This window comes from Panicum hallii, chromosome 5, assembly GCF_002211085.1.
Source record: "Panicum hallii strain FIL2 chromosome 5, PHallii_v3.1, whole genome shotgun sequence".
NCBI classification, from domain to species: Eukaryota; Viridiplantae; Streptophyta; class Magnoliopsida; order Poales; family Poaceae; genus Panicum; species Panicum hallii.
In genome coordinates, this window is record NC_038046.1 from 17,610,756 (window position 1) to 17,623,833 (window position 13,078).

The 13,078-nt window shown below is 41.2% G+C and overlaps 2 protein-coding genes across 2 annotated transcripts; both read right to left on the minus strand.

Annotated features, from left to right (window-relative positions):
* Positions 1–4,052: 4,052 nt before the first annotated feature.
* On the minus strand, positions 4,053–7,394 carry LOC112895325 (calcineurin B-like protein 9). Its single transcript, XM_025963273.1, has 9 exons — positions 7,028–7,394; positions 6,637–6,937; positions 6,444–6,526; positions 5,546–5,605; positions 5,275–5,383; positions 5,125–5,177; positions 4,935–5,015; positions 4,741–4,853; positions 4,053–4,571 (listed from the first exon to the last, which is right to left on the minus strand). The coding sequence occupies exons 1-9, from the start codon at positions 7,067–7,069 to the stop codon at positions 4,517–4,519; spliced, it is 897 nt and encodes a 298-aa protein (XP_025819058.1). The 5' UTR covers positions 7,070–7,394; the 3' UTR covers positions 4,053–4,516.
* Positions 7,395–10,981: 3,587 nt separating this feature from the next.
* On the minus strand, positions 10,982–12,710 carry LOC112892521 (zinc finger MYM-type protein 1-like). Its single transcript, XM_025959662.1, has 2 exons — positions 12,668–12,710; positions 10,982–12,591 (listed from the first exon to the last, which is right to left on the minus strand). Exons 1-2 carry the CDS (start codon positions 12,708–12,710, stop codon positions 10,982–10,984), a joined length of 1,653 nt encoding a protein of 550 aa, XP_025815447.1.
* Positions 12,711–13,078: the final 368 nt, after the last annotated feature.

The following is a 13,078-nucleotide window of genomic DNA, read 5'->3' on the forward strand; positions in this document are numbered from 1 at the left end:
GAAGGTGTCCTCCGAATACTTTCTTAGTTGCATTGAGGCTGTGAGGTGCTCATGTCCTGAGTAGTTGTCGAGTCTTCTTTTATACGGGGTGCGATTAAACTCACACTCGATATGGTGTAGCCCTCGAGACTTAGATTGACTCGTAGAACTAGGCTGAGAATCAATTTAATCTTGAGTCTTATGTTCTTATCTTCTAATAGATTTGAAAAATAAGTCGTTTATGACACATGTCCCGCAGCCTCCGAATCTTGAATCCAAATCCGCAAGGTTTGGAATAAATGATCCAAAGAATCGTGGCATGCAATATGACAATAAAGATTTGATGGTTAAGATAGGCAAATCGGTTCAGTAAATTTAAAAACCACTTTTTTCGAAATAAATTCCCTGAAAAAAATAGTTAAGCAAATAACTTCTCCAAACAACGCCTGAAATTACCTGTCAATTAGACCTTGTTCCCTGAGTTAATAACTAGATAAGACCTCTGGGTAATAATCTGTAAAAAAACCTCTTATTTCAGAATAGAATCCCAGAAATAATGGTTAACAATTATCTTTCCAAGATAAATCTTCAAAAAATTCTTGAATCGGAATCTTCCGAGTAGTTTTACAGTGTCTAGCCTTAAAGTATGAGAGCTGTCACTGAAACTGAAAGCACGCTGAGTGCCTTGTTACATCCAGCCCCCGAGTCTGGAAGCTAGATAAGTCGCATAGTAAACGTCTGGTAGTTGATGGCACCAGCCTCTGAGCTCAAGCATTGGCTAAGTTGCCGCTGGATCTTGTATTGTTGATGAAGCCAACTAGTCGGAGTCAATTCCGACTAGTTTTATAGGCGAGACGAGTAGTCAAAGTAGTCGCTAGTGTATCGTCGAGCAGAGTTGATTCCGACTAGTTTAGAGGCGAAACGAGTATTCGAAATAGTCGTGAGTGTGTCGCGCGCATTCTTCACGAAGTCCAGTAGTCGCTGACGGTTGTTGATGAACCTAACTAGTCGAAGTCGAATCCGACGAGTAGTCGTTGTAGTCAGCGATGTGAGGTCGAGCCAACTTATTTGGTTGCCCGTCCGAAGACATATTACACAAGATAAAAGTTGTTAAATAATCATCATCTAATATTTATTTTGCATGGTTATACTCCAATAGCCCTTAGCGCATCTTATCTCTACATACGAATCAAGCATCGAAAGGTGGTCAGGAAGCGGGTCTTCCCCGGCAGTCGGATCGGCTGGGCGGACGGTCGAGACAATACGTATCTTGGGGTTTTGCAAAAAGATTCTTCTATTTATTCAAAATCAACCTGCGGTCCACGGAAGTATGTAAATTTTTCACAATACTCCTCGCACTTCACTCAAATCAACCCGTAGTCCTACGGTCCTTTCAGTTCTTTTTCCAAACTCCTTGCTAAAATTAATCCGTAGTCCGCCTTTGATTATTTCACAAAAGAAACCTTAAATTTTTCACGAAATAAACCCACGGACTAACCCTTCTCTTCGTCAGTTTACAAAATAGACGTCTTTTTCCCCGGGAAACTAATCCGCAACCTGTTTTTTTCACCGTTTCGCAAAACGAACCTTATTTTCCCATACAAGCAATCCATGCTCCACCTCACAACAAGATACTCTTGAAAAAATAACCTGCTCATTTTATACAACTAGCCCATCACAATTTGAAACCCTAGTTTTGTACCAAAATAAAAGTACGAGCCCTATAACAGTACACCATTTTTAATACGGACGCTACTCAAGTAAATAAATAAAGTAATACAACAATAGAAGATTCTATTTTTCTAAAACTATAATAATGCGCTGCTTATAGTACCTCCATAATAATTTGCTATATTTTAATATAACCCCTGCTTCCTTAAACAAAATATCATCAAGACTATTAATTGCCAAATTTCGTGATTCAAAGTTAAAGTCTCCTCATTTCGCAACTACATTAAACTACCGGCTAGTTATGCTCCACCCTCTCCTTTCACCACAATAAATACAGCCACAAAATATTAAAGCTCCATTTTGATATGCAACATAATAGATTACTTAAATAGTAGCGACACCACATACACGACAACAGGGTGCTCAAAATATATACCAGGTGCAATAGCGGGCCGCAGACCATGACACCTATGTGAAACTAACGTAGCGACGGATTTATCCTACCTACGTTGCTTAAAAAATTTATACATTTGCTTACACACAATAATTACTATTCTATGCATAAATTAAAATATGGATCAACTACGGCACTATGACACAAAAAATACAGCGGCGCAGTTATAGACTAATATTCTTTAAAATATATTAATATAACTTATATTTTGCCTGACGTGGAGGTGAGAGTAGGGCAAATTGACCTAGACGAGCGCGAAGCGAAGCGATGGTCTCGAACGGTTCAAGATGCATCTACAGGCTTAGAGTCTTTGCAGCACCCTGTCTATTGCTCTGACATGACCTCTACTGACTCTTTTCCTGATTTTATTTATTATTTAACCTCCACGTCACCTATCGAAATCGATAGCGCCGTTGGAGGTGGCCTTAGATAGCGGTACACGGCAACATCGATGGACCCATGTTAGCATAGCATTCGGATAGGAAACACAGATTTAATAGCGAAAACGCCTTAGAAGTAAACAAAAATTGAGTTCTAAGTTTCACTAGCTTGTGTAAAGAAGCACCAACGACAGATATCTTTATTCTTTTTCAAAAAATTAGGACATATTTGGATGGTAGCACGGCGGCGTTCCAATCGTGGCCGCCCAGTTAATTATCACGAGAAAAGATCCAGAAATATCTTGCTCTCGTGTGGCGTGCTGCAGGTTTTGTAATGCTCGGGGCAGACGCGTTTGGTTCCTCTCTTCGCGTGAGGGTGTTTGTAATTCTCTCTCAAATTTTTTTTTAAGTTTCACTAGCTTGTGTAAAGAAGCACCGACGATAAATATCTTATAAAACTAACATATTGTACTTATCTTTTTTCAAAAATTAGGACGTATTTGGATGACGGTAGCACCTTTATTTCCACGGCGTCCAAATTTGTGGCTGCGCAGTCGTGCCGCAGATTTTGTAGGGACAAAAACAACGTCGTCCGGCGGAGTATTACTGTAACCAATCACGCTCCTACTATGCTTCCTCGTGCTAAAAAAAATACAACTTTCGTTTCCAGAGAAGTTAAATAGTTTAAAGTTTAACCAAATTTATAAAAAAATTACTAAAATTTATGTCTCCAAATAGATTAAGTATGAAAATATATTATATAATTAATCTAATAATATTAATTTTGTAACATAAATATTAATATTATTTTGTATAAATTTAATTAAATTTGAAAGTATTTGATTTCTCAAAAAATAAAAGCATTCTTTTTTTTACGGACAGAGTATATCCGTTCCACTCAGTCAGTAGTATTTTTCATGTTGCTTTCTCCACTGGGAGTTCCAGACGTCCGGATATGCTTCGTCGTTGTCTATTGCCTCGTCTCATCACTGTCCATCGATCGGCCGGCCCTTATTTTGTCCTCTTCTTCCTCCAAGCAAGCTATGAAACTGGATTGGGCACGCTATGCATGGTTCATTTTACTAGTTAATCAACTACTATTATTTTAACCAACTATATAAATAGTACTAATAGCCAGGGACTAAAGAGTGAAAGTGTCTCCAATTTAAATTTGCGCATGCGGTGTCGTGTCAAAGGTACATTGATGCAAACAAACTTGCCCACTATGTACGAAGATATCCAGGACACCAAGCTGCATAAAAATACAAAACTAATATCTAATGGCCAATACTAACATCTGGCTGTGAACGACCGGACCGTCCACATCAGCATGCAATCTTATTATCATAGCCATGATTAGCACCAGAAAAGCAAGGAAATGCTTGCCTTGCTCTTTCTGTCCCTTTCAAGAAAGGGCCAGGAGAAATGGTGGTTCCTGCATCATCACACAAGGTGCATCGTCTTGACATCACTGGGGTGCATAGAGAGGGCAGGTCCATGGTGGAGCAGCCATCTGGCAGCCTGTTGGCATTGTGAAAGACCTTACTGATTCTTTCTAACAACAGTCGTTAACAATTTAATAGGTCTCATCCATCTACTACTTGCTTGTTCAGAAGAGGGGCACAAAACAATTGCCCAGTCCAAAACTCGCTGGCACACGAGGATCTTTTACAATATAACATATGTACAGTTGCTCCTGAATTTCTGAGAACTGAAGGAATGCTACTTGTATTTACAGTTACCAACTCAATGCATTTTGAGACAAAACGGCAGCAAGAAATCGGAATAGGAAGATCCATTGCCAATTCACCACCCTGGATGAGCCTTGGTTTATAGCAGAAGGGATGGTAGGTGGCTGCTGTAATGTTCATCCGTCAGTTGCACGTGATTTTTCTTCAACAAGTGCTCATGATTGATCACATATGGTTCTCAGTAGTTGGGTGCGCCATGTCATCAAGATCGTTGACATAATCAGCAGCCACCAGTCATCAGGATTAGGAATCCTGCGTAGCTCAAGCAATCCCGTTACTGCTTAATCTTCAACTGCCGTGTTGAAGATGAAACTAGGGAAGACGGTTGTAATGTCCCTGAATTTTTGATGGGGCAAGAACTCAGTAAAGTAAACAATCCTCGAGTCCTGGCTCGTAATTATGAATGAATTCTGCTGTATTTTGCATTGATTCCACATTATTAGTGTATTTGACAGCATTATGGCATACCTACTTTTTCACAAAGATCACAAGATCAGATGCAAACCTTAGATAGGGCAGCGTCATGTTCTTTAACAGGTTAGGGTGGCGTAATACGAATTCCTTCCATTCTTCTTGATTTATTTTTCCATCCCTATCGGCATCAGCATCTTCAAATGTCTGGGAAAATAGGTCCAGAGTTACATCCGTGTCATTGCAGAAAAAAGAAATATTCAGAAATTCCAGTTGATTATTGCCTACCTTATCTATAATGGTCTCAAGAAGGTCATCTGATAATTTCACACCAGATTCCATCAAAATAGCAATGACCATTTGCTTAACCTATGAAATAAGCCATGCTGATAAGTCATATTACTTGCAATACACTAGACAAGGAACCTCATCAAAGATACCAATAAATACATATCACAAAGAACCTCTATCAACTAACCTCCTCACGCTCAATAAAACCAGTCTGCCTCAAGTCATACAGCCTAAATGAAACTGAAACGATCCAGAAAGACAGATCCCAAAATTAATACAGAAAAAATGATAAATACATGAGCATAGAGAAAATAGTTCTTGCAAGTAGCTTAGGTACATTTGATCTTGTCTTCCGTAGGTGCTAACGGATGGAAGACACTTAGAGCATGAATGAATTCATCAAACTCTATTACACCATTTTTCTTCTCATCAAACAAATCAAAAACCTGAATCATAGAGGCGATCTTAGTTTCATGTCATTATCTATGGAGGCGGCATGCAATGTAAAATGTTTGAGGATAATCAGGAGGAAGAGTAACTGTGTATGATACGGTATTATATCAAGAACTTAGAACATTTTGAAAGAGCAAAGCAAAGTAAGGGCTCACCCTATCAAGAAAAAGATTCTCGCCACTTGGAGTTTTGAACAAAGCCATCTGGAGCTCTTCCTGAAGAACATTCAACAGAGGAACAGATACCAAAAACTAGTTATGACCAGTTAACTTTTTTTTTTTGCAGAAAGCCATCTTAGTTGTTGTATGCAAAAAGAAAGAGAATTCCTATCTCGTTTACTACTCCCTGTGTTCTCTTATGCAACTATTGCTCATCCCAACGTGTTAGTACGCAGGGTAAAGAGATGCTGCTGAAAAATAGGCCTGATTACTGTTTTTCTGAATTTGACTTCCTCGGTCAAGAAACAAACACAAAATCACTACTGTACCAGCATAACTAAAATATTGGTGATTCAATGGTTCACCAATTAAAACACAACCTTGGGATGGCAGAGGAAGGAACATGCCAACCAAGCATACTGTGATGCTAGTATTATATTGGGCCCAATGGCACACGCAACATGGGGAAATTCAGGCAAGCAATCCTATGGGCTGTCAAACAAAATTTTGTAATATTCTCATGTGTACCTGTCACATGACAGCGTCCAATCAGCTAAAAGAACATGAACATGACAATGTCTAGCTAATCCAGCCCTGAGGATTCCAATCTATTGCGTGCGGTGAACCAAGTCAAGATGGATCTATGTACTAAGTTGCAGATGGCTTCCAAACACCGAATACAATCATGTAGGGATAACAAAGTGGGACTGGTCCCTGACTCCCTGCTCCCGTTTCTTTCATATTTAAATCCAATCATCAGCGACCAATAAAAACATCCCTTCGATCGAAGTACAGCGACGGATGTTTCATTCAAAGAAAAGACTGAAAGAAATTGATGGAGCCAAGAACATGCATAGCAGATACGGGAATTCAAGAGGGATTTTGTTGGTCGCACCTTGTGGATGAGGCCGTCGTCGATGATGGAGCAGCTGATCTTCTTGTAGAGCTCGAAGAGCGCCTCCACCTCGTTCACCGAGACTTGGCTCAATTAAATGCGCGCAAGAGGGCGTCAGATCGAACGGCATTGCGAGAAAATGGCGGACGAGCCAGCCAGCCAAGAGGGGGGTGGGGAAAGACAGGATTTTTACAGCATCGGGAATCGGCGGCGAGGCGCGCGAGCTGGCGGAGGTCGAGGGAGGTCCAGCCGTCCCGGCGTAGCATGGGTCGGTAGTGGTGGCGACGATGGTAGCTCTTGTTTTTGGCGGCGAATAAGGTGGCGGCCGAGGAGGACGCGGCGGCGCCATAGCGGCGCGAGGCCGAGGAGTCGGAGCCGGGGCAGAGGTCGGCGAGGCAGTCGGTGAGGGCGAAGAAGATGGCCTCCGCGATGGCGACGAAGGGGAAGAAGACCGCGCAGAGGCGCTCCCCCAGCGAGAGCGAGCTCTCCGACCGCTGCTCGCACCACCGCCGGAACCAAGACACGCAAGATCAGCCGGGAGAAGCCAAAATGGATTCCAAGAAAGAATTGCAACCACCACCCACCATGTCGGAGGAGGAGAGTCGGAAGCCGAAGCGCGAATCCATGGCGAACGGGCGCCCGTGCTAGCTCTGCTCCCCGCGGATCGGATGAACTGGAAAGCCAGCGGCGTCTGTGCCGCCCCGGTGGCTCGTGCCGATCGTGCGCCGCTTTAAGGGCACATTGGCCTGTTAAACAAAGCCGAGGGCAGTAGAGAGGGGGATCGGACGGGTTTCTGATCAGCCTCAAGCTTTCTTTCTTTCTTTAATCCATCATCAATGGACGAGCAACAATTTTTAGTGTTTTTTAGGGCTCTGCCTGGATCCGTCGCTCGACAAAGGACAAGCCCACCAGAACGAACGAACTCGCTGCGGTTTGGTTTATGGTGGCCTGGTTGGTCTCCTTGTTGGGACTTGGGAGTTGGCTTGGAGCCTGTGATGCGGCCGGTCGCTTTCACGCGAGATCGATCCCTTCTCCCACCCGTGCAGTGCGTCGCATCGCAGGGGAGGAGGGTGGGGCGACGCGGTCGGCGGTGGTCGCGGCGGTGCCCTGGCGGCCTGTGCCTTTATCAGACACAGGCGGGAGTGTCATAAAGAAACATCGGCAAGAACAAAACAGATGTTGATTAAAAGAAAAAGAGTTTTGGATCAAATTCTAGGAATCTATGTGTCTGCAGACTACGCCCAGCTTCTCTGCTTGTGGCCCATAAGCATTTGCAGCTTTGCTAGCGACCATGTATGTACCGGTGAATCCGTATAATCCCATATACAAGAGTGTATGGTTACTTGAACTGGCGTATACAGCCTGTATGGATGGATGAAAAAAATATGTATTTATCTTGGTCCGGTGGATACACCACATTGCTCTTTTCCATCCACGCAGATCTGTTTGATAGAGCTCTATCTGATTTTGATTCTCTGTGGAAGCTGATTCTATAAAATAAGTAATCTTGTGGCTGAAAGTGAGTGATTCTCTAACATAAACTCTTAAAATTAGGATGAAGAATCACTTCACAGAATCAGAAAGAAACTACTTTTTTCTACCTCCCAGTCTGTTAGTTTATTTCAAAAAATTACTCCACAGAATCAACAAAGAATCATTTCTTTTTAAAAAACTATTTAGCAGAACTTGTGCTGAAAATTCAGCAGAGAATCAGCTGGGAGAACTCTACCAAATGCACCTCTAGTAGAATAGTCGCGTCTAGATTCACTTATTAGTCCCACGTGTATGATCATGCATAGTCGTTAGATTTGTCCATGCATATAAGTGTAACCAACTAAAAAATATTCTTCTTTTCAAACTCACCACACTTCCCGTTGTACAAAACATCATTCATGCAACAAACATACGTTACATATTCTTGCAGGTAGGTATTAGATTAATTTTTATCCTAAATTACCAAATATGCTTGTGCGTTATTACAAGCAAAGCCATATAATATATTAATTATCATATAAAAATATATATTATAGATTATATGTATTTTATAATAGCATATCATGTCGGTCGAGAACTTCAGTATTTTTCGCCAAACACTAATTCTAAATAGTTTCGGACCTTAGCTCAACATAAGGTCTAATTTCCGATTTCAAGTCGATCTTTTAGATCCATAGACCCACTACCATTATAGGAACACCAAACCGGACAGAGGAAAGTCAACGACTGAACAAGAAAAGAAAATGATCCTCTCTTTAGAAATCACTAGTATAGAAAGGGTTATTGGTTTTTCACATTTATCTCGGCTTGTGTTGAATCCAGAACTAATGTAAGCATTAGTTCCGAATCCAACAGTCGGATCCTGGAGGTGGGGGTAGGGGGATATTTAGTCCCGGTTGGTGGCTCCAACCGAGACTAAAAGTCTATCTTTAGCCTCGGTTGGTGTCTCCGACCGGGATTAAAAGTCTAAACCTTTAGTCCCGGATGGTAACACCAACCCGGACTAAAGGTTCCTTCACGGATTAGTTTAAAAGGAAGTTATCCCAACTAAAGTCACATATGCTGTGTAGGTGGGGTGGCAAGGAAGCTATCTGCAAGGCAAGAGATCTTACGTGTAGAGTAATTTTTTTTATCTTGCATAGATCTTTAGAAGTAGGTATAAAGGTTGTGTAGAGGATCAATCGGTACCGGCCAGAAAATAAAAATAGAAAGATGATCCAAGTAACGGAAAATAATCATACTTTAGTTTAAAAAATATCTTTAAAAACAGTAAACATGTATGTACACTTTTTTCAATGCATTCTTACATGAAAAAGAGGAATGAAATGCTACAATGGAGCACAAAATTGTTCACAATTTCTTTTTTGGAACAACCTCGGAAAAGAGTAGACAGTTTCTGTTATTTCACTAAAAGAGCTGATCTTATTTTGAGGGGAAAACCGAGCTCAAAATAGTACATTCGCTGATGATTCGCATGGCTACTTAAAAGCAAAACCAATGAAAACCCCGAGGTCGGCCACCCAAATAATAAAAAGACAAACAATACCATAGCAATTCGTACTGACAAAAACCCCGTACATCATCATTGCCGAGTTTGTCACAGCATTGCTAAAAGCAGCTTTAGTTTTCCCACGACAGGCGTTATTATTACGAGCCCGCAGTCATCGTCCCTGCACCACCCTAGCACCCAAAACTCCTCGAGCGAGACAATAAAAAGTCATTGTTATCGACCAATGGCTAACAATATTCCCTCCATCCTAAAGTAAAAGTCTTCTAAAAAATTTCAGACACATTAAAAAATGAGCGTAGAGCTTCTGCCACCATCAGCATTCAGTCAAGAGCGTCATTGAAGGGAAAGAGAGGGAAGAGAGAGGGGGTGCAATGGTACAGTACCAGAGAGTCTCGCCGCCGCCATCCTTGCAACCGCAGAGTTGCGGAGACTTATGTGGCACCGATCAGTGGTGGAGGACGCGATGAAATCGTGGTATGGCGAAGAAGACAGCAAAAATAATTGACGACAAAACAAGTGTTCAACAAAATGACAATAAATACCTTAAAAATATCGATTATTACAATAGCAATTAAAACCTGTCAACATAAAAGATAATGAGTTAATAATTTTATTTATTCAAAGAGTACAAAAATAGTAAAATAAACAATATATGTACCTCTAAACGGGTCTAGGAGACCTAGGAAATTGCATTTGCCTGTCTTTCTTTTTTTGAAATGCCTTTTTAATTTGTTGAAGATCAAGACCTTTGAATATTTCTCTTTCGATGTAACACACCATCAAATCATTTAACCACCTATCGGTCATCTTATTGCGCAATTCAGTTTTAATCATCTTCATCGTTGAGAATGACCTTTCAAATGTTGCTGTCGCCACCGGTAATATCAATGCCAATTCAATGAGATGATAAACCAATGGAAAAACAATGTGTCTCTCAAGTCTAACCATTATTTTTGAAACGCTTGCAAGATCATAACAAACTTTGAATTCTTCAAGTCTCCGCACATGAATGATGAAAGTTTGAAGTTGATCTTTTATGGTCTTGCGGTCATCAAAAGAGAAGTCATCATAATAGATATCCGCAATACGAGCAAGTTTCTCAATATCAAACTTAGAGAATGAATCTCTAGGGTCAAGACAAGAAAATCCAATAAGCAATTCTGAGGACCGCTCATTAAAGTGGTGATCAAACTCCATGGTAAGAGCATCAATTGTAGCATAGAATATATCAACATAAAAAATAATGATCTTGAGTGATATTGTTTCTCCCACCTTTTCTTGATCGACCAAATCGTGGTACTTGATCACTCATATTTGGTATTGGGATACATTTTGCAAGGCAGAAGGCTTTTGTTTCTTCAAACAATGGTTCCCAACCTTCACTTCTCAAATTATTCAAACGTGTCATCACATCAATAATCAAAGACATAGCTTGAACAATATTTTGATCCTTCCTTTGCAAGGTGAGTGAGAGCTCATTTGTAATACGAAGGATTTGCAACATCATCTTCATGATAAATACAAAGCTGAAAGACTACATTATTTGTACCAATCCTCCTACCCTAGATGGATTGCGCTCATCTTGATTCACAATTTCTAGCACTTCTATTACTGAATCCCACATTGACTCAATACGAAGTAAAGTCTTATAATGAGATCCCCATCTTGTATCTCCAGGTCTTGCCAATGATGTTTCTTGTTGTTTACCTCTCCTAGATGATATTTCTCCACTCTCTAATTTAGATAAGAGATTCAATCGATGTCTATCAAGCAATAAATCCTTCCTTTTACATGAAGTGGAAGTGCTGCTCACAATTAGTGTCACATACTCAAAGAAATCTTCAATAGATGAGGCGCATTTTGAGACAGTAATAACTACCAATTGCAATTGATGAGCAAAACAATGGATATAGAAAGCAAAAGGGTTCTCATCTCTAATCAATTTATGAAGACCATTAAATTCTCCTCTCATATTGGAAGCACCATCATACCCTTGCCCTCGTATATTTGCAACAACTAAACCATGATCATTTAACACTTCAAGTAATGCTTTCTTTAATGATTCCGATGTTGTATCCTTGACATGCTTGATAGCCAAAAATCTTTCTATGACTTCCCCTTTTTTGTTCACAAATCTAACAACTATGGCCATTTGCTCTTTGATAGATATATCACGTGATTCATCAATAAGAATAGAGAATAGACAATCCCCCATTTCTTCCTTTATTACCTTTATGATTGCTTGTGCACAAGAGTTTGCAAGGTCTTTTTGAATCGTGCCGGAAGTCAAATTTGCATTTTTTGGACACAACTCATCAAAAGCATGTTTCACTTCCTCATTCCTTTCCTTGTACCAATCAAGCATTTCCAAAAAGTTGCCCTTATTCAATGAAGTAGAAGTTTCATCATGCCCTCGAAACGGTTCACCTTGCAATGCAAGATAAGCAACAATACTCAAGGAAACTTCCACTCGGGTTTCATATTTGACCGATGCATCTTTCGTATGAGTTGACACCCTATCTCTTACACTTGCTCTTTGGTTATCAAAATCATGATATGATGTTGCTGCAAAGTTATGAATGCTACTAGGCCCACCAACATATTTTGGAAGTGCTAAATAACCATTCTTCCATTGTGAGAACCCGACTTTTGTAAAAGCATCATGACCAAATTTCTCTTCTATTCGATCATGTCTAAAAAGATAGCAATAGAAGCAATAAACTTTATTCTTCTCCACACTATATTCCAACCAATTGTATTGCTTAAACCATTTCTTTTGAAAACTCCTACTATCATTCGAGGTAGGAAACTTATGATCCATTGGTTGAAAAGGACCTTTAGCTATAAAAGCCCTTTTAACTTCATCTCTAATATTAGGGGCAAAACAATCAATTGAAATACGAAGTCCTGGATCCGATATGATATAGTCCGGGTTGAACTCGGTTATACCTTCTTGAACCTCTGCTTGAGCAACTTCATCTTCTACACCAGTTGTTGCTTGAGCAAATTCATCTTCTACACCAGTTGTTACAAGCGCAAAATTATCTTGCCCATCTTCAACCTCTTGTTGAGAAATTCCACTACCACGAGTATTTGGTTGTCTACTTGAACCACTAGAACCAGTGCCAAAATAGCCTTTTAAACCTGTAAAAATGAAATCAATTGTCAGTCAATGTAAAAGTGAAATGAATCAATCAATTTTTGCAAATCACAAGAATACCTTTTTGAGATATCTTTCCTTTTCCCTTTCCATTACCAGCCATCTCTTACTGGCCACTGGGCAGCAGAGTCGGGCAGAGGGGGGCGGACTCGCGGAGGCGCAGCCGCGCAGGGGAAGCCGGGAAGGGTGGGCCTCGGGGGCAGAGGGCAGGGGGCAGGGGGCGTTGCCGCGGTGGTACTGCAGCTTGCGCTGGGCGCCTGAGCCGCTGGGGGCAGGGGCAGCCGAGGAAGGGCGGTGGCGGTGCCGCGGTGGAGCCGATGCTTCATGCTCGAGGGAGTCGAGGCCGAGACCGAGAAAGAAGGGGGCGGCGGCTAGGGTAGCGGAGACGGGACTCAGGACTCGGGAGTCGCTCGGTGGCAGTCGCGTTCGCGTCTGGTGTTGGAGGACAGGAGTCAGGAGCAATCTGCTGCC